At 37.6% G+C, this 20,688-nt stretch overlaps 1 protein-coding gene and 1 long non-coding RNA gene across 18 annotated transcripts in view; one reads left to right on the forward strand and one right to left on the reverse strand.

Annotated features, from left to right (window-relative positions):
• The window catches only part of gramd1bb (GRAM domain containing 1Bb), a 164,899-nt gene that overhangs the window by 72,662 nt on the left and 71,549 nt on the right, over window positions 1–20,688 (forward strand). For 8 of the 17 annotated variants that reach the window (XM_082182178.1, XM_082182174.1, XM_082182171.1 and 5 more), the window contains 2 exons: window positions 9,006–9,083; window positions 10,884–10,910. In XM_082182178.1, the coding sequence (XP_082038304.1) occupies window positions 9,006–9,083; window positions 10,884–10,910 (105 nt within the window). The remainder of the gene's footprint in view (window positions 1–9,005; window positions 9,084–10,883; window positions 10,911–20,688) is intronic. The other 9 variants (XM_082182176.1, XM_082182185.1, XM_082182187.1 and 6 more) reach the window with 3 other exon arrangements.
• LOC309507879 lies at window positions 11,928–19,145 on the reverse strand. Its single transcript, XR_014209274.1, has 2 exons — window positions 13,100–19,145; window positions 11,928–13,063 (listed from the first exon to the last, which is right to left on the reverse strand). It is a non-coding gene; the product is annotated as an uncharacterized lncRNA (long non-coding RNA).

A 20,688-nucleotide genomic window follows, 5' to 3' on the forward strand; every position in this document is an offset into this window, starting at 1 on the left:
GGTGGAACTATCCCTTTAATGTCACCACAAACAAAAACTAATGTTGTTACAATTTGCAATTACGATAAAACTAAAAAAACATTTTGATTAATATTCTCTTTGAAAGACCTTCGTGTTTATTATTAAGTCTTATTAAAATATGCGTCATGTTTTTTTTTTTTATAATTTTTTTATCTGATATCAAGAGAAAATGCTATTTAAACAAAATTATTGTATTTTTTTCTATGACGGGTATTATTATATACTTTATAACAAACTGAACAAAACTGGTTTAAACCAGAAACCATGATCATGTGTAGTGCATTCTGTAGGAATTGGCTTAGCTCTATATGGTGGATATTAATTGCACACAGTAATGATGACTGGATTTTAAAAATGTATACAAATTATTTTATTTTATATTCATTTATTTCAGATTTTGTGTGCGTTCTTCTTTTAGTGTTTATTATAAATCTGTTTGTAGCATGTAGCTTTTTGGTTTTATGGTTTAGGCTTGAATCTTGTTAAGTTGCTGCACAGAGAATTGAAAGTTTAACTTGCTGAATGCAATAAAATCTTGGCCAGTGGCGGTTCAAGTTCACCTTATTGTTATTGATGATAATGACCATCTCACAATAGATTATCCCTCTTATTACATGGCTGCTTACTAAAAAAATGAGTTAATAAACCATGATGCCTGCCCAAATGAGAAAGTCTAATTTGGAGGAGAAGGAGGCAGGATTGAGTACTAGGTACAGGGAAGCAATCTTTAACAGTCTTGGATAGGGTTCACTGACAGAGATATGTAACTCATCAGCTGGGAAAAGAGACACGGAGGACTTGAGTCACTGCCTTGCTTGCTATTTGACAGTAATTTGCAGTAGGAGGTTGAAAAGCCACTAAAACTCATTCGGCTGTGATATTAAAAAAACATTTTTGTTTGCCGAAGTTGATTTGCATCAGGTTCCAGCCAGAGCTAAATATTGTAGGTTCAGCCCTTGGCAGAAAGTATATCCTTGAGCAATGCTCGTCTATCCCGGGATCTCCGGCACTCAGTGCTGGTTTCTTTGAACTAAATAGGGCTGCTAAATGGAAACAAATAAATGTTTCTTTTGAGAAGAGCCCATAATGTAATTTAGTGGTTCAAATGTAATTTTGTGGCTCATTTAAAACATTGAGAGGAAAATAAATTGGATTACAAAGTCTGTGTTGCCTGTGTGAAGCAGATGTCCCTTTTAAAGCTAATATGTTTTCACTCAAACCAGGTTTTCTTGAGTGTAGGAGAAAATGTGACAGAAGAGAGCCAGAGAAGGTGTGGTGTAGAGAGGAGACGAGGTGTGTTGCAGATGGCTGATTTCAGTGCAGACAGCTTCGTTGATTATAATAGGAGCAATTTCGTTTTGGTGTGTCGTGCGTGCAGTGTAGGTACGGTGTAACTTGCCGCATTTAATATAGAATTCAACTTAAAGGGTTAGTTCACCCAAAAATGAAAATGCTGTCAGTAATTAATTACTCACCCTCATGTTGTTACAACCCCGTAAGACCTTTGTTCATCTTCGGAACACAAATTAAGATAATTTTGATGAAATCTGAGAGCTGTCTCACTCCTCCATAGGCTTCGAAGACATTATAACTTGCTGACCCAGAAAATGCATTAAAGACATCGTTAATATAGTCCAAGTGACTACAGTGACTCAATCTTAAGTTTATAAAGCGACGAGAATACTTTTTGTGCGAAAAAAAAAAGACTTTATTCCACTATTAATTTCCTTCTCTCTGAGCCTCGAGTTTTTTCACGTAGTGTAATAGCGTAGCGCGTCTGTGTTATACGTCACACGTATCACACACATGACCAGCGTCGGCCAATAGTGAGCCTATGTGTGACGTACAACACAGATGCGCTGCGCAGTTATACTACGTGAAAAAACTTTGAGAAGGAAATGAATAGTGGAATTAAGTCGTTATTTTTGTTGTTTTTTGCGCAAAAAGTATTCTCGTCGCTTTATAAACTTAAGATTGAGCCACTGTAGTCACTTGGACTATATTAACGATGTCTTTAATGCATTTTCTGGGTCAGCAAGTTATAATGTCTTAGAAGCCTATGGAGGAGTGAGACAGCTCTCAGATTTCATCAAAATTATCTTAATTTGTGTTCCGAAGATGAACGAAGGTCTTACAGGGTTGGAACAACATGAGGGAGAGTAATTACTGACAGAATTTTCGTTTTTGGGTGAACTAACCCTTTAAGTGTGGTCAGGCGAAGTCACAGATGTGCAACTCTACATATATTGATTAATTTACAATTTAGTTATTATGCAACATTTCTGTTAGTCTTCATTGTTTTGAGTCAGTATCAGTCTCAGCAATGTTACACTGATACATGCAACTATAATCAGGGGTGCACATAACGTTTTTCGGTCTGGTTCTCAAGGAAACACCTGGAGATGATGCTTGGTACTCACACTTTACAAGCTGTTGTTATCACTTTCCTCCTGACTGCTCTCCTCACTCTCTTCTTTTCTCTCGAACATGGTAGATGATGATGATGATGATGATGATGATGATGTTTTTATTTTATTTTATTAGCATTAATGACACATCAGGAATATTAGGCTGCTGTCACTTTAAGACCGAATGCACGTCCGACACACATCCGGTTTCTTTCTCAACTGTTCACTAATGACATAACCGAGAGAATACTTGTCACTACTTTTGAGTATTTTGACACAATTTTATGCATATGTGTCTGTTCAAGCGCAAGTAAACGCAAAAGAGGAATCAGTTCGGTGTTCGAGCGCTATCTGAAACACGCCTATCTCTCTCTCTCTCTCTCTCTCTCTCTCTCTCTCTCTCTCTCTCTCTCTCTCTCTCTCTCTCTCTCTCTCTCTCTCTCTCTCTCTCTCTCTCTCTCTCTCTATCTCTGTGTGTGTGGCTGTGCGCACAGATAACAGTCCAGATTTTCTCATCTTCTTCCACGTTTAAAATCGTTTGAATGTGTAAATTAGCAAGACAAAACACGTCCAAATGATAAACATTCACTCGATGATGGTTAAACTTAGCAGTTAATCTGCGTGCCGAACCATGGGGCCTGGTCTGTACGAATCAACTGCGATCCGTTGCACTCCTTACAATTAATGAACACACTTATCGCCATGATTGCGGTCTTACCAGAGACGGTGAAAAGTCCTACTCCAGTAAGTAAACGTGTCCCTGTCCCCAAAAATGTTGGCACTCAATAGCGCCTCACTCAATGTTTTCTGGTGGCATCGTTTATTTGTACCAGTTCTGTGCACCCCCGACTATAGTCATTTAGTATATTTTAGTGTCACCCACTCGGCAGCCAATAATGACTTGTTATTTTATTTAGTTTATTGGTTGTGTACATTTGTTGTGTTGTCTTTGTTCATTATAGCAGATTTGTACAAAGTTCAAGTCAAGACCTCTAGACAAACCCTCACAGTTTCATATTAACCATATGATGTCAGATCAGACCATGTTAATATTGTGGAAACAAACTGGAAACACAAGACTCAGCATTGTGCTTACTGAACTTTAGACCGTAAAGCCAGAAGCAAACTACATCAATAAAACCATTATTCTTATACCAATTTAATGTTTTTTTTGTTCAGTAAAACTGTTTTATTTAAATTAAATTAATTAAATTAAAAAAATGCAAATGGATGTTCTTATTTCTTGTGAAACAAAACTAAACAGGCATTTCTAATTTTTTTCCCAGTATCCTGCCAGCTATTTTTGCATATATGGCAAAACTGTATTTACTGTATAAAGGATACAGTATAGATAGATGACTGAAACATTCAGCACTTTTCAGCACCCATTGTTAATACATCCTTTACATGATTTGATGATTCAGTCTTTAGTTTTGAAGTAGTTATTTAACAGAATCATGTTTTACTCCATTTTAAGAGATGGTACATAGACATGTGATTTGAAAGGGACTGAATGGCAGATGCACAGCTGTAGGCTACAGTTATATAATGCATGCTAATATCTACTCTCAATTATCAATCAAGCAAAATTAAAGATATTAATAATATAGGAGGTTTTAAGACTGATTTGATGGGTTGAGTGAGTGTATGTTGAGTGTACAACGCGGGTCCCCGGAAATGCATGAAGTGCTCAGATGTGCCTCTTCAGAATAAAGTGCCTGTCAGATGCACACAGATAATGAAAATGCACAGAATCACACTTCATCATTGATCATTGCCTCTGACATGATCTGAGAAAATCACACTCTTCCAACAAAGTGTTATATAAATAACAGTTCATATAACAGGTCTGTTCTGTTGATGTCAGTTGTTCCTCTGTCCGTATGGTGGGCTGCTGTTGTTTTGAGCAAATATGCTATTATTCATAATTCTTTTGATCAGCATTAGTGTTTAATTTTCATGTGTTTATTAAATCTGCTCTCATGCATTTTCATTTCCCTCACAGGTCTGCATACAGTATATATTTGTACCGTCTGCTTCATTTGATGCAGCCGTGCTGAAAGCATCTGTAAATTCTCTCTGGATGTTTAGCCATAGCAATTAAAGGGGACCTATTATGCCCTTTTTTTAGGCATAACCGACTGTGTTTTTGTGAATTCTTGCCAAGACTGGCATTTTAATATAATTTTGTGTCTTTTTTAACCATTAATTGGCCGTAATTATCCGCGACTCGCAGGCTGTTTGAGGTAAAATGGGTAAAATCATCCTGAAATTCAGGCCCTGTAACACCAACACTATTCGACTGCAGCAGGCATCGGTGTATCGATACTGCGGGAAGTTTGGAACCGTTTCAGATATTTCATAATCAATACATATTGAAAAATCTATATTTTTGACACTTGCATAGGGAATAAATCAGCAGCAGAATAAAGCAATTCCCAAAATGTCTAAATCAGAAGTCTCATGTGTCAAGATTCCTTCGCTTTTCAAAACAGAACGTGGTGAATTTGTTATGTAGCTTAATGTTGAACACAGAAGGCAGATTAATAGTTAAACAGTTAGCCGTGTATTCTGACACTTTCCTGTGAAGTGTTTGCAGTGAAGAAACTCAGAAGCTGCCCTGATCCCAAACAAGACCGCAATTATTCAGTCCATCCAGCAGAAAGGTGGGAACGAAAGCTGAATTTGGGGTTTTTGAAGTGTCATGAGATTTTGTTTGTTAGTGACTGAGGCTTGATGTGTTTAGTATTTGGTAGTTTAGATCCATTTAGCAAAATATAGCCTTTTAAATTGAGATTCTGCTATACATGAGAACAGAGAAGCCATGATCATTGCTCAATGTAGTTCACAGCCAATATCGGTGCAGTAGTGAAAGGTTTTCCTTCTCGTATCTCACTTGCTTTCCTCATTCAGTGTAGATATTCTCTCTGAGAGTCTGGGTTCAGGAAGGTCTCTTATCTGGGCTTGTGTTTGCGATGTCTCTCTTCTCGTGGGGTTTTCTTCTTCTGCTGAGATGTATCCAGAGCTTTCCCAGTCTGCCTTGCTCTGATAAGAGCTTCTGCTGCTATTTTAAGACATGGGGAACTTGTAAGTGTGCACTTTCCAGCTGAGACACTCTGTCCATGTTGTTAATATTTCAGATTTAAGAGTTATTTTTTTCTCAGCTTTAGAGGAGCACAGGAGGTGTAAAATTGTTCTCATAATGCAAGCTTAAAGTCGATGGGGAAAGCCCTAAACTGCTTGGTCTACTCTTTTACCGGTCATTTGATTGGATGATCTGGATGATCTGGATGATGGAGTTTGAACTTATTTAGAAAGTTTGGGATCGATACGATTTTTTTATATTTTTGAAAGAAATCATGTGCTCGCCAAGACTGCATTTATTTGTTCAAAATATAGTAGACATTTTTTTATTTTTATTCTTTTGTAATATGTTTTAAAATGTAATTTATTCCCTTAATTTTATAATAATCATAATTTCATATGAGCATAATTTCTCCAGTCTTCAGTGTCACATGATTCTTCAGAAATCATTCTATGATGACAAGCTACTCAAGTTATATTTCTTATCAATGTTGAAAACAATTGTCCTGCTGTCAGATTTATTTTCAGGATTCTTTAATGAATGAAAGTTTAAAAGAACAGCATTAATGTGACAGAAATCTTCTATAACATTATAAATATCTTTTCTGTCACTTTTGACCAATGTAATGCATCCTTGCTGAACCATAGCATCATTGACTTCATAATATTTAGTAATTATACGTATTTATGTAACTCCTTTATATCTATAAATGAATAAAAAATTTTTTTTGAACCTTACGGTTGGTCATGTGATTAGGCGAGTGTGTTTGTACATATGTTTATGTGATTGCAGACTCACTTTAAGTCTCTAAAGGAGGGCTTTGTGATTAAGGAAAAAGCTCCAGTGTGTGTTTGCTGCAGGTTTGCTGTAACTGATTCAGCAATGCTGACGGGAAGCTGTGATGGAGAGACGGCTTTCATTTAACAGGAAATCACATTGTTCTATTATCACAGAAAAATTCACTGTCTTGGCTATTTTACTTCCAGTTGCAGTAACACGCATTCATCATCATTACTGGGTAAGGGTTCGTGAGAATGGGTATAATGTGCTTTTTTTTTTATATGCTCTTCAAAATGTATATATTTTCTATTAAAGCTCCGGCAAAGCTTAAAACTCTTGTTTTTGAGCTGTGGATGATTGACAGGCGAGTATAGGCGAAGCTTTGATCTTGCAGGACACAAATGGACCGATTGGTGTTTACACTACGAATGCCAAATATAGTGTGTTTCTGACAAATCCAATCCAATCGCAAACATTTTGGACCCTGGAGCTTTTCATTGACATGTGCCTCTTCAAGTGTGCAGGATTTATAATTTCTTTGCAAGTTTATATGCATAAAAAATGACATATTCATCATCAGACTACTTCAGATTTCAAACGGGCTGAATTTGGCTCTAGGGCCAGCATTAAACGAGTGTGTTCGTAGTCTGACGTCAGCCTGGGCCGCTGGCCTGAAAGCGCTGGGGTTTTGTTTCAGCATCAGTTAAAACACACACAAAGAGTCAGACAGGCAACTGTCATGAATCATTCAGGAGTGTTCTAGGCCATGTCGAGCTTCAATCCACTCTACAGTTATACGTAAGGGCTCATTCTGAGGAAAGTCTGGACCCTCAGGCATGTGTGCATAAACTCACACTCCGGCTAAATCTGCAAAAGTGTGTTAAGCAAACAAGAGGAGCTGACAGAACAACTGACCATAAATGAGAGATTTGCCTGCATAGTTTGAATTGCAGATATGAGCTTTCCTGTCGGTGTGTGTAGCCCGTAGTCACCACAGGCAAATACCTGCACGCACCTGAGCGTATCGCACAGCCATAAATCCCTGGAGCTGATGGAATGAGGAGATCCAGCATGCCGAATGGGATTTTTTTGTATGTGTGTGTGCTTTATACTGGAGCAACTGCTGCAAATTCCTCCACAATATCCACATATTATTCATGCAAGTTTTTCTTTAGCAGTCAATGTATCCAAGTTAAATTAAAGATTTTGTTTTTTTTCATCTAGTGAGTAATATGTTTGTGAATGTAAAAGGTCTGCAAAGTTTCAAAAATTAAAGTGCAGATGAATGGAGTTAGTGTCTCCTAAAGAAAAGACTGATTCTGAACTAACTGAAACGAGTCGACAGTAATTCCTATTCCAGTCTTACTTCCAGCATGAACATAATATAGGTTTGTAACAAATTTGCATAATGCCAGCCTATGGTCTTCATTGGCTGTCCGTGAACAATGTCTACTTTGACCCTCAAACACTGTTGTTTATAGACTGGAAGTGTTCGGTTCGTGATGTCGACATGTTCAGAAGACACTGTTTTGCAAATCCACTTTGCATGCACTTCCAAAGGACTCGCGCTGGAATTGATATGGAAAAAACATGTGAAATGATACTGGTTTAATTACATTTAATGCAAATGGGTAATGTAAAGTGGTCTGTTTTATTTCAAATCAGAGGAGAGGGAACAATAAGAATATATTGGCAAATAATGACTGAAGAACAGGTGAGCGGATGTGTTTTCTAGTGAATGAGTAAAGCACAGATAATGAGGATGAATATTTATTATTGCCTGGACATATTTAATCTAAATAGCTTGAAATTTAAATGAAATGCCCCTTACTGTAGTGTTTAAGTAGTTTCAGAAGCCTTAACCAAGCATAATAAAGGCTGTGAAACACTGCTAGTGTTTTTCATGAGTCAACACTTGTTAAACTCCACATGAAACTGTTCATTTAGATGTTGTGCTGTACATGGAGTCTGAGTGAGACTGACTGCGCCCTCTTGTGGTGAAATCATACCATACATTATTCAAAGAGAAAATGCCACATGCATGATGCAACTGACCATTACTCAATAAAACAACAGTCAACTTACATTTTAAAGCCATTTCATAGCACATATTCCAAATTATTATAAATTTTATTTGAAAGTTTAGCCATGAACTTTCTTTTTTTTTTTTTTGCTGTTGTAAAGTATTTAAAGTTTGGGGTCAGGAAGATTTTGTACTATTATTCAGCAAGGGAACATTGACTAGATCAAAAGTGACAGTCAAGACATTTATAATGTTATATGCTAAATGCTAATCTTTTAAACTTTCTATTCATCAAAGAATAAAAAAAAAAAAAAATCATGGTTTCCACAAAAATATTAAGCAGCAACACTGATAATAAGAAATGTTTCTTGAGCATCAAATCAACATAGTAATATTTTTTTTACTGAATGATCATGTGACACTGAAGACTGGAGTAATGATGCTGAAAATTCATCTTATCAACACAGGAATCAATTACATTTTAAAATATATTAAACAGGAAAACAATTATTTTAAATTGTAATAATATTTCTCAATTTGTATTGTATTTATTATTATTTGTCAAATAAATGCAGCCTTGGTAAACATAAGAGACTTCTTTCAAACGCAACATGTAGAACGGTATAGTTAGACGTTTCATGTTGTCACGGCAGGATGATTGACACTTCTCAACATGACTCTTTCCCAGCAGCCAGCAGAGCAGCCAGCAGAGTAGCCATGACGACGACTCCAGCCGATTCCTGACTCCCTCCATCCGTGAGGACAGGTACGTGCACCGCGTGTCCTGTGTCTGCATGTCAGAAACATCAATAATTAAGGTCAGTTTTAATAAATGAATTGATTTGTGCAGAGGTACTCAGCCAATCAGAACTCCCAAGAGCTCAGGGACAAAGAGGAATCGATACATAATGCTTTCCACTGATGTTCAACTCATGACAGGCATAAACATGGATTCAACAGCCAGGCTTGATCTGATGATAATAAAAGCATAGTTTCCATTCATTTTTAGTTCATGATTCCTAATGCATTATCTAATGGTAACAAATCAAACAAATCAAAAAGTTTTGATAATTTGTTACTTAATGCAAATATGCTTTTGCCTTTTTAAGTGTACAAAATACTTTTTGGGGACACTTTTAAAACCTGAACAGTCGTCGTACACTTGCCAACTATGTAAATGATGTGTAAAAACTGGACATCATACACTGAATCAGGGCCGTACGCAGGGTCTTATAAATACCAAAGTCCAAAAATGGAGAAAATTTTGATTTTCCTGATCTCGACGTGCATTTTAAGGTGGTTTGAAGGCCCAAAAAAATGGACAACAGTAGCTTTAAAAGCATGTCAGTGGGCAGTCGCATGAAGTATTTTATCAGAGAACAGATTCTTAAACATGAGAACCAGTTTAAATGTCGCATCCACACTACAAAATCGAAATGCAGAATGTTTATGCTTATTGACAATACACAATCACATATTCCAAACGGGAATGGCCTTAAATACGAAATGATTCAAGGATTATTTTGCATAGATGTTACATTTCAAACAAACAATGGAATCCTTCTGTGTCCAGAGGCATATGAGCAATTAGTATGAGCATCAAAGATCAGTTTCCGCTACTTTTTCTTTCCTAAATTAACCAATGTTTTTGGACTAATCTGTTAATTTTATCAATGGTTCAATTGCTCACTCATAAAGACAGTCACTTGTCGCCGCCTTCTGGCTAAATGATGCAAGTTGCACAAACACAAGCGGAGTGATAAGTCCCAGTGCTGATACTGGGGAAATATTCAAACACATTCAAGGTAACAAGGTACAAATATATTTATACAATAATAATGGCAATATATTTAATAGGTAATATGTTGTTAAATTGAGCTTTTAGTTTCCACTGTCTTTGATCAAACTGATTATTTCTGTCGGTCATTTAAAACTGTATAGTTTAGCGACTTGCATCTTATCTCGCTCTGTATGACCATTAACTGACCGTTCGCTTCTGTGAACATAAATCCCGCTTGCTTTGATTGGTCTCAAACATTTTGACATTGACGAGCGGTGTTGAGCTCAGATGAGAAGGTCAGTTATCGTGGCCATGGGCGAATCATTGCCGCACCAATATTAAAATTGCCGTTAATATTAGCCAATTATTTCACTACTTTCATTATATACACTCAGAAAAATGGCCGAGGTCCGGACCTCAACGGTGGGTACGGCCCTGCACTGAATGATTGAGGATCACACACTAACAGACTTTCAAGAAGTTCCCAACACAATAAACTCGCACATAAACGTGCCTCATTGCTAGTTGTATGACAAATAAAAAAATCAGCTCAAAATATCAAACATACTTGATCGCCTCCAGCTGCATGGAGTCATAGTCTGAAAAAAAAAAAAAAAAACTGCGGGTCTGTGAGTCTTTTGAACATCATGCGATTTTCTGGGAAATCTTTGCAGGCAGACTGACTAGTGGACTGCAATTTGGGACAAAAACTGGTCACATGTTGTGTTGTGTATTCCAGCCTTTACAAGCATCTTAAACTGACTATCACTGTTGATTTTCTCACAGGGCTGACGGTGGAGCAGACAAGTGTAGGTAAGAAACAAGACCACATCAGTACCAGACATCCTTCTGTTCTCGAACGAGTGTGTGTGTGTGTGTGTGGTAGATATAGTAATCTTGATCTACATATCTCTGCAAAGCTCAGTGCGACAGCTGTTATGTTTGAGGTGAGATATCTCAGAGCCCCGCTGTACTTTTGTGAAGTTGAGCCCTGAATACAGTTGCAAGCTACGGAATGTCATTGTTTGCCTTTTTTATTGGACAAACAGCTCCGATCACAATGCCAGGGAACAAACACACTGCCGTGCTCCAACCGGGCTGTCTGGGGCTTCAGCCGTTCCACTTTCTCTTGATTTCAGTATTTGACCTGCGAATAAGAAATATATCGAAGGCCAGGCATCTGACCTGTAGTTGTGGAATAAGAGATAACAATCCATAGTTGTCCAGGAACAGAAGGTAAGTGAAGGCCAAGCACAGATTAGGTCTTGTAATGAATCTGCCAGCAGAGATATGGTTAAATCAGTACAGCTGCATCTGTTGCGCTGATGGTGTGTTTTGTGCATCTATGCTTAAAAGGTTCAAATCCTCTCTGTAAATCACTTCTAAAATAGTTTCCGAACAAAGTTTTCTTACTGAAGTTTTTCCACATGAACTCCTGTAGAGAAGTGCTGCGTGACACTGTGTGCTTTCATGTATCTCTCTGCGGCTGAATATAAAGATGCATTAAGAAGCACTTCAAAAACGTTAGAATTTTTGTGAAGAAGAAGAAGAAGAAGAACATGCCTGAGGCATAAAGTAGGACTTAAACTGAAGTCTTTGAAACTTATAGTAGCTCTAAAGGCCCTTTCACAGTGATAACCCAGCTCACAGGGAACATTATTAGAATGTTATGAAAAGGTTTGCTCAAAGTTGTGAACAAACGTTCTTCCGGTAACATTAATCGAATGTTCGGTCAGAGTGATCAGGTCTTTAAAAATTTTCTCATAGCGTTAGCACTTAAACGTTATTTGTTCATTGTTCATGAAGTGGGTTTTTTGTGGGTTTAAAAAAAAAATAATTTTATTTGGAATGTTTCAGAATGTTCAAAGAACATTCCCATAATGTTTGCAAAATTCTAAAATGGAATGTTCCTTTAACGTTCGCATAACCAAAAAGCATTTTTAAAACATGTAAGACACTGGACTTTTTGAACGTTCAGAAATGACGTTTTCATAACCTAATGTGAACGTTAGCAAAATGTTCTTAGAATGTATATTAGTTAGTTGGGAAGACTGTGATGCATCACGTTGTACGGCACGACGTCAAAGCCATCAAGTAATGGTTATGGTAAACACATTAGATGCTCTTTGTAGAGTTTTACTTTTGGTTGACACGCTCTTGAAAAGGCAACCACTCGTGACGGGACGCTTAAAACAACAGCATGAGATACAACGCAGTGTTCGGGTTAGTGCTGTGACCGATCTGTACTAGGAGGTCAAATCTTCTGTCCTGATGTGTTGCTGTGTTCTGAGTGGTCAAGACTGTTGTCTGACCACCACCACATGCCAGTTTAACCAGTGGCAAGAGGCACAGCCCATCTCTTTTGTTTCATGTCACTGGCCGCTCGTGGATTTAGAAAAGCGTATACAACCTACCACAATGGGAGCTGTGTAAAAGTGTGGCTTTAACGCATTGTCTCATGTCAATACAAGATTTAACTGAGCCTTTGGCTCTCTGCAAAGGACGGCTCTCTTGTGTCTCGCATTGTTTTTTTAAAAGTGCTGACCTCTTCATTTTTGGCTTCTTTTTGTACATATAGTGTAGATCCATAGTAAAAGAGAAAGAGCATACGGTATCTCTTTAATATCACGATTGTTTTACCTAGACAGTAATGATATTAATTAACCTTTTCTTCTGTATAGTGACGTATATTCGAGTGAAACGGCTTCTGGAACAAAACAAAAATGTATTTTGTCCGTGGGGAATTGATTGGATGGTTGTGGTTTGCTTTGATTAAAAATCAAGAGGCACAAATAAAATTAAAATAACGATGTGCATGGATAAATCATTTATAATACTGCAATATTCCATAAAAAAAATAAAAAAAATAAATGTCAATTTTGATTTCATGGTGACTTTAACATTGAAATGTGGTTGAAATAATTTCTCAATATGTGTCCTTAAGCGATTGAAGTTCAATTCCAATCCTCAAGAACTTATGTACAGAGGAAATATGAAAGTACCCGGATGAGTTCTTGATATATCGAGGATGAATCGAATGAAGACTTGAGAGAATCAAACCGTAGCCTGTAACCATTTGGCTGTGTGCCTGTTTTTATCTTCTAAGGACTTTTAGGAGAAACATCTGAGGTTGTCTGTACTTAAAGAAGTATAATTGAGACTGTGGAAAACTCAGACTCAGACTGTGAAGAAAAAAGAACTTGATTGTGTTTGTGTGGAAATTAATTGTGTTGAAATTGTCTGTAGAAGTCAGCTTCAGCAAAGCAGCTTCTGACCTGCATGACCTCTGCCAGGTCCGAGATCTCATTCATTGTCATCTTCAAAACACAACTTAAGTGCATACAACCAAAAGTTTCATGCTTCAAAAAGTACAAAAATGCAAAGTAAAACTGATCCATATGAATCTAGCCGTTTAATCCAAGTCTTCTGAAGAGACAGAATAGCAGGAGAGTGAGTTAAAAATGTGGGTGAACTATCGCTCTAAAAGAACAAACCCTGTTTTGTGTTTCTTTTATTTTTGCCTTGCAATGCAGGCTGATAAAGTGCTGATCTGGATAAAGACATGTCTGTTTCACAGCCCTGTGTCCTCACCTCACTCCCATAAGACGTGTGAGAGCTGAGCGTTCAGAGAGCTCTTCAGGAGCAGATAATGATCTTCAGAACTTGACTTCAAAAAGCTGTGGAATTTACTGTGGAAGAGAAGAGAGTTTGGAATTTCAGTCTCACTTCAGTTTGCATTGCTATGTTCTTCATGGAGAATCCCAAAATTAAAATTAAAATAAAAAATAGGTAATTTTATATTTTCGGTTAGAATGAATGATTCAATGACTCACCCATGAAGACTTCACTTGTTTCATTACTGTATGAATCAGTGTTTTTGAATTCCTCTCTTGAATGAATGATTCAATGACATACACTTTTGAGACAAATAAAAAGTCGCTTGTCGCCACCTACTGGTGTAACGATGTAATCGATACGATCTTTATTTTAAGCGTCAAGTTACTTTAAAAAGGTGATTTACTCTATTTCGATCACTACCGTAGACACTGGTGTTTATATCTGAACCGAGCACCCACAGAAAAATAAGAGATGTTCATTTTAACCAATCAGTCGCATCGGATCCCGGCGGGTCGTAATGCACACCTGATAAAAAAAAAACTAAAAAAACATGTTATCTGTTTTTGCATGATGATAAATTGCATTTTAAGTAAAAAATTATCAGGTATACCAGCGAGAGAGCAACTCGTAAAAACACTCATGTATTTTTGTTTGGTTGCTAATGTATTTGCAGTCCGTGTGATTCTCTTCGTGAAACACAAATAACATTTGTGTAATGAATTCATCAAGTGCATCATCGCACGGAGATAAAGACTTGTAAAAAGTTATCTTTTCAGATAACACAGATAAGTTGGATAGTCTCGCGTACGTCACGTTTTAAAATACCGGAAAATAAAACAAAACATTTACAAAAATGTGTAACACTATAAAATGCACTATAGAAATAAACGTGGGCTCACATACGTCTCTCATTCAGCACAAACTAAAATATGTGCGCTTTGTGCATGCGATACATTTCATTGTGTAAGTTGCTTTGGAAAACAGGGGCTGGAACATGAGATGTATACAGATCTCCAAATCGAATTTTGTGGTGAAATATGACCTTGATTTTTTTAATGTATTCATGAGCTCACTCACATATAGTATTATTTTTTATTTATTTGCACGTTAATGAACAATGTACACTAGACTGTAAATGAGCCAGACTATAGCATAAATGCTAATTTTCATCTGTAGTCCATACAGACAGAGAGCAGAATGCAGCTTTGCTCTGTCTCTTGAAGATAAATGAATATTGCATGCATCCAGTGATCTGCGCATGAAGGGATGTGTGTGTTGTGAGCTGAGGAGGGTCAGTCCAGGTGAAGTGTGTGACTCCGAATGAGGACGTCAGCCACAGGCTCTCTCATTCCCTCTGTAGCTGAAGGGAGGAGTGCAGATCCCTCCATCATGGTGTCCAGAATTAGCCTCAGATTACTCACAGTTCTGCCATTTACATAACTCTGTCCCCTCACTCTCTCTCCATGCCTCCTCCTCACAACTGAAGCCAGCACGCTACAGCATGGCTGTTGATCTAGAGAAACTCAGTTTCCTCAGATAACAAGAACGGGGATCCTAACCTGAGAGAGAGAGAAGGTGAGAGAGACACTATTCTATTCTTCAATGGTTCTCTGCAGGTTTAGTGAATAAGTTTGAAGGTTCTGTGTTAAAATGACCTGTTGTTTTATTTGAATGCTTTACTTTACAAGTAAGTGAGTAAATAGTTGGTAGAAACAGGCTCTTCTTTCATTTGTAAGTGTTTGCATTGAATGTGGTCTGTACTGTAGATTCCATTGCATGATCGTCCTATGCTGACAAGTGTTTGGTTGGTGTTTGGAAAGATTATGTGCGGTTAATTATCAAGACTATTTTAAGATATCAGAGAGAGATCATCTCTTTATGAGAGCATAAATTTGAAACAAAATGTATCTATATATGATGGTAAAGCTACTACATGTGAGGAGAGCGACCTCAAAGAACTCGGATGGATTGTAGGTTCTTCAGATCAGCGCGTTAATCTCATCCGAAAACAGAGGAAAACTAGTGTGTTCACTCTTGGCAGGTTTGGTTTGATTAATACAACCTCTGGTGTGATTGCTCTGTTAGTGCGGTTCATTTGAATAAGTGTGAACGCTGACATCTGAACCCTGGTGTGCACCAAACAAATGGACGTGAGTCGGGTTTGACTGAAATATGAACGCAACACAGACCAAAGACATCTAAGCGAACCAAAAACAGGACGTGATGTCACAAGATGTGACCCTAAAAATGACAGAATGCTCAAGCATACTTGGTTCCTCTCGTCATCGGAGCGATGTTGCCCATCAGTACAGGCCGTATCCTTGCATTAGATCTTCTTTTGTGTGCAGAGGAGGAAATTCTAGTACTCTTTTGACTCCTTTACTTATTTTCTAAGCTCTTCATGAGTTCTTTTAGCCTGACATGCCAGACCCACATCGAGATGTTGGGTCTGGGAACACAACATTGGCACGGCTCAATCCGAGGGGCGGAATAAACGGTTGTCTTTCAAATTGCCTCTGCACGCAATAGGATAGCACTACAACCAACCAGAGCGTTTTCCCACCAGCGGAACTAGTTGATAGATTAAACTTTTAAGTTTAAGAATGACTTCAGTGCCCATGACATCTAATTTTCTCAAAGAAAAGCTTAACTCCACGTCTTCCAGAGTCATGGCAAAGGTGATTCGAGAGACCTATCTTCTTTGTTTTCAAGTAGCAGGGAATTTACGCGGAATTGTCACAACTCTGCCGTCATTATGTTAAACCCGCCCACCGACTCTATACACGATGTGATTGGCCTGACTAGAGTTTGGTTTTTCCAGCTCGCAAGCCAACGGAGAGTTGCTAGACTACACTGGCTGCAAAATCAAATTTGCTGCCGCTAGGGTGCGTCTACATTTCTAGGCTAGAGTTCTTTAGGTTTTATATTAAAAATGACAGTGTGAACACGAAGCGGACCAAGACTAAATGTATAATTTTCTTTTTTGGACCAAAAGAGCCAAGAAAACCAAACTACAACACTACACACCTGGAAGCTCTACTCTTTGAAGCATCAGTTTGTTTCCTTTTTAAAGTAAAATTGTTCAATCTAGATACAGTATGCAATCATTCTCATTTGTAGAGAGCACTAGATTTGGGCATCTGCTCAAAAAGCTTGAGCCACATTGAAATAGAAATTGTACTGCTAATGTCTCTCTGCTAACTATTAGGATACTGCCTTATTTTAAATGATGTACCCATTATACAATGTGCAAATACATTTTTCTGTAGTTTTGTATTGTCACTTTTTTTTTGCTTATAAAATAAATAATTTATTAGATTATGTGTTCTCCCTGGTGTATTGAAATGGCACCGAACCGTGGATTTAATTGCAGCCCTAATAGTTGGTAGCAGGTTGTTGTATAAGTAGGACATTTTATTGTACCAAAAAAAAAATGTCTTTGGTCCATTTTTCCAGATCAGAAGGACTGTACATGTTAAATGCATATACATTTTATGTAGTCATGATTTAGGTTTACACTTGCACATAAATGACCTGAATCTAACAGACATGGATTAAAGGTTTTTGTAGCAATACAACAGGTGTTGTGAAGAGATCTCTGTGTGTGTGTGTGTGTGTGTGTGTGTGTGTGTGTGTGTGTGTGTGTGTGTGTGTGTGTGTGTGTGTGTGTGTGTGTATGTGTGTGTGTGTGTGTGTGTGTGTGTGTGTGTGTGTGTGTGTGTGTGTGTGTGTGTGTGTCCAACATCCTTGCCCTTGTGGGGACATTATTTGAGGTAAACAGCTTATAAATCATACTACGTGATGTTTTTAAAAATGTAAAAATGCGGAAAGTTTTCTGATAGTAAGTTTAGGGATAGGGTTAGTGTAAGGGGAGATAATATACAGTTTGTACAGTATTGAACCCATAAAATCTATGGGACATCCCATAAAATATTAAAATCCAATGTGTGTGTGTGTGTGTGAGACTGTGTGTGAGTGTGTGTGTGTGTGTGCGTATGCATGTGTGCGTTCTGTGCTTCTCTCTGGGTAGATTTATGTTTGCTGTCATTGAGGGACTTCCAAGACTTTGTGGTTTTCAATTGGGTTATTTGTTGGAGCTGAAGTCGGGTCTCGCTCTCTCTGGTGAAGGTTGCTCGCCCCTGCCTATTACTCACAGTCCCTGTGGTGTCCTGCAGTAGCTCAGAGCTGAGGACTGTGGGAGATTTATGAACCACTCATACCACTTTTAACCCTATAAAGCCTACTATATCATATATGATGCATGAAATCCTTAGGCCTTTAAATCATCAACATTATCAAAACTTGAAAAACCTGTTGTACACAATCTACTACATGCCTTTTGATGATTGATAGTTTACATTTTTTTTAGGAAGTAAAAGGCCTTTACAGGTGTGTGTGTTCACACTGCAGGTTTGCTTTGATTAACATAAACTTTGGTGCGATTCTATTTGTGCGGTTCATTTGAATATGTGTGAACGCTGCCATCCGAACCTTGGTTTTACAATCATGAAAACGCATAGGATGATGTTATTTGTCAGCCGTGTTCTGATGAGGCGCACATCTTACCCTCTCATTACTGTGGTTTATCATGTTGTTCCTTTTTCATAATCAGTTTTTCTGTGGTCTGCACTTTTGCCCATTATCACAGCTCAATTTCTGTCACGTCAGTCTGAGACGCTGTGTGTTGGTAATAAAATCCAATTTCAGTAGGGAACAGAACTCTAGAGTTGAAGTAAGTGGATTTGACACCGGTGATTTGAGGGTCCCACAGAGGATCATTATGTCTAATAGAGTTAATATCAATACAGTAGAGGGTTGTGTAACTGGTATAAAATCACCACTGGTTTCACTGTCTATGAGAGTTCATCCCTCACGTGAAGAAAACATATTTCCTAATAAATGAATGATCAATATATTAAATGATTTAACGGTATATTCGAATATATACAGAATAATATATCGTGTAAATATATTACAATTTATTGCCGGTTATGTCAAAGTTTTTAGAGAAGGCTGTAGCTGAACGTTTAATAAACTATCTAGAGAGTAATAACTTCCTTCACCAACATCAATTTGGTTTTAGACCACAGTATTCCCAAGAAACAGCTATTTGTTATTTCTTGGAAAAAGCTAGGCATTCTTTGGATCAGGGACATGTGATGAGAGCATGTATTCATTGACTTAAAAAATACAGTTGATACAGTTAACCACACTATTCTTTTATCTTAATTAAGTGCATTTCATTTTACTAAACGTTCAATTGAGTGGTTTACCTCATATTTAAATCTAAGAGATCAGTGTGTTAAAATTGAGGATAGAAAATCATTGTTTATGAGAAACAAAATGGGCTTACCTCAAGGCTCAGTCTTAGGTCATTTTTAGTTTGTTTATAAATGATTTACCATGTTGTCCAAAATAAGTCCAAAATAATAAAACACTAACAGATCTCCCCTATATTAATATTGAGCAAAACACGAGAAATAACACTTAATTTAACATTCACTCTCCTTTAACAGTCAGAACTCATTCTGTGAATCGTGTACAATACATTCACATTTACATGGGAACATGTATGTGCAATATATGTACACAATAGAGTATAACACTTTATGAATATTACATGTAATGCAATTTTTGTCTTGATTTCTAAATATTTTTATATGGATCAATATATAGCCATACATGGCCAATGCATATATTGCAGTATATTGAAAAATATAAGCAGTAGTTTTCCATATATGTTAATGTGTTATGTAATATATCACATTATATTTTGCAGTATATTCCCATACATTTTTGTTATGTAAGGGATGCTTCTCCTTATTTATAGGTGGTGTGTTTGAAGCTCAGTAGATAGACAGATTTTGGGCTGTCCCAGTCGAAAGATGTACCCTGGTAATCCAGAGTTCTCGCGAGAGCACAAGTTGAATTTGCTCAGCGAGTTACTCTGGTGTCGAGTAACGATGCTCATTAAATATGCCCCTTGATCTGAGCTGCACCAATCACATCGGGTTATCTGATATAGGTGGGCCAGAGGTGAGCTAAACAGATGACGACAGCGCTGTGACGTCGAAGTCATTAGTAAACATTGTAAGATGGCTATGGATGAACACTAGTTGTTTGAAACGGCTTTGGCCGCTACAATGAACGAGTTAGACTTGGCTTTTTATCTAAAACAGGAACAGAAGACGCCGCTCGAATCGTTCCTTTGCAAGAAGGAAGTTCTGCTGTTTTGCCGACCGGATACAGTAAGAGTCTAATCTACCAGTTAGCTCCGCTGGAAGCTAAGCGATAACTTGTTGTGATTGGTCGTAGTGTTATCCAATTGCGTGCAATGAGATTTTCAAATGCATGCTTGGTGCCGCCCCTCGAGCTGGCCGATTTTCATTAGTCGACGCCAGACCATTAATCTTTTAAATTTAGGTCTGGATTTCCAGGCTACGAAAGATGACCAATCTTGCCGATTTCTGTGGTTGTGGCTCCTAAACGATGGTTATATGTCGTACAGTGAGAGAGGTTCAATAAAGGAGCCAATAAAAATGCGACATGAAATGGTGTATTGATCAACGCAACATGACGCTAAAACTTTAAACTACTTACCTCAAGCTCCATTTGCAAAATTGGCATGCCAAGTTGGCCTCTATTCACCAGCCATGACCGCTTCCATATTCTCCTCTTTTGCTTCCTCATCTTTTTTTAAACCCACATAAAAAAAACACAATTGCCAAATTGAGATTCATCTTGCTCTATTTGCTTACTAGTGCACACTAACAACGTTTCATTCTTCTATACTATCTTGCATCGTAGCCTTTGATTCAATGGGTGTCATCATGGTACAGTCTACAAACATGTTGTACCCAAGTGTATTAGATCCATGTCGTACAGATTTGTAATGATCTGTAGCAGGCATTAGACAGACTAAACTGAAAGTAATGGTGACAATTGCTCAATAATATTAAAGGGGTGGTTGATT

Source organism: Leuciscus leuciscus, assembly GCF_965113295.1.
Source record: "Leuciscus leuciscus genome assembly, chromosome: 10".
Taxonomy (NCBI): Eukaryota; Metazoa; Chordata; class Actinopteri; order Cypriniformes; family Leuciscidae; genus Leuciscus; species Leuciscus leuciscus.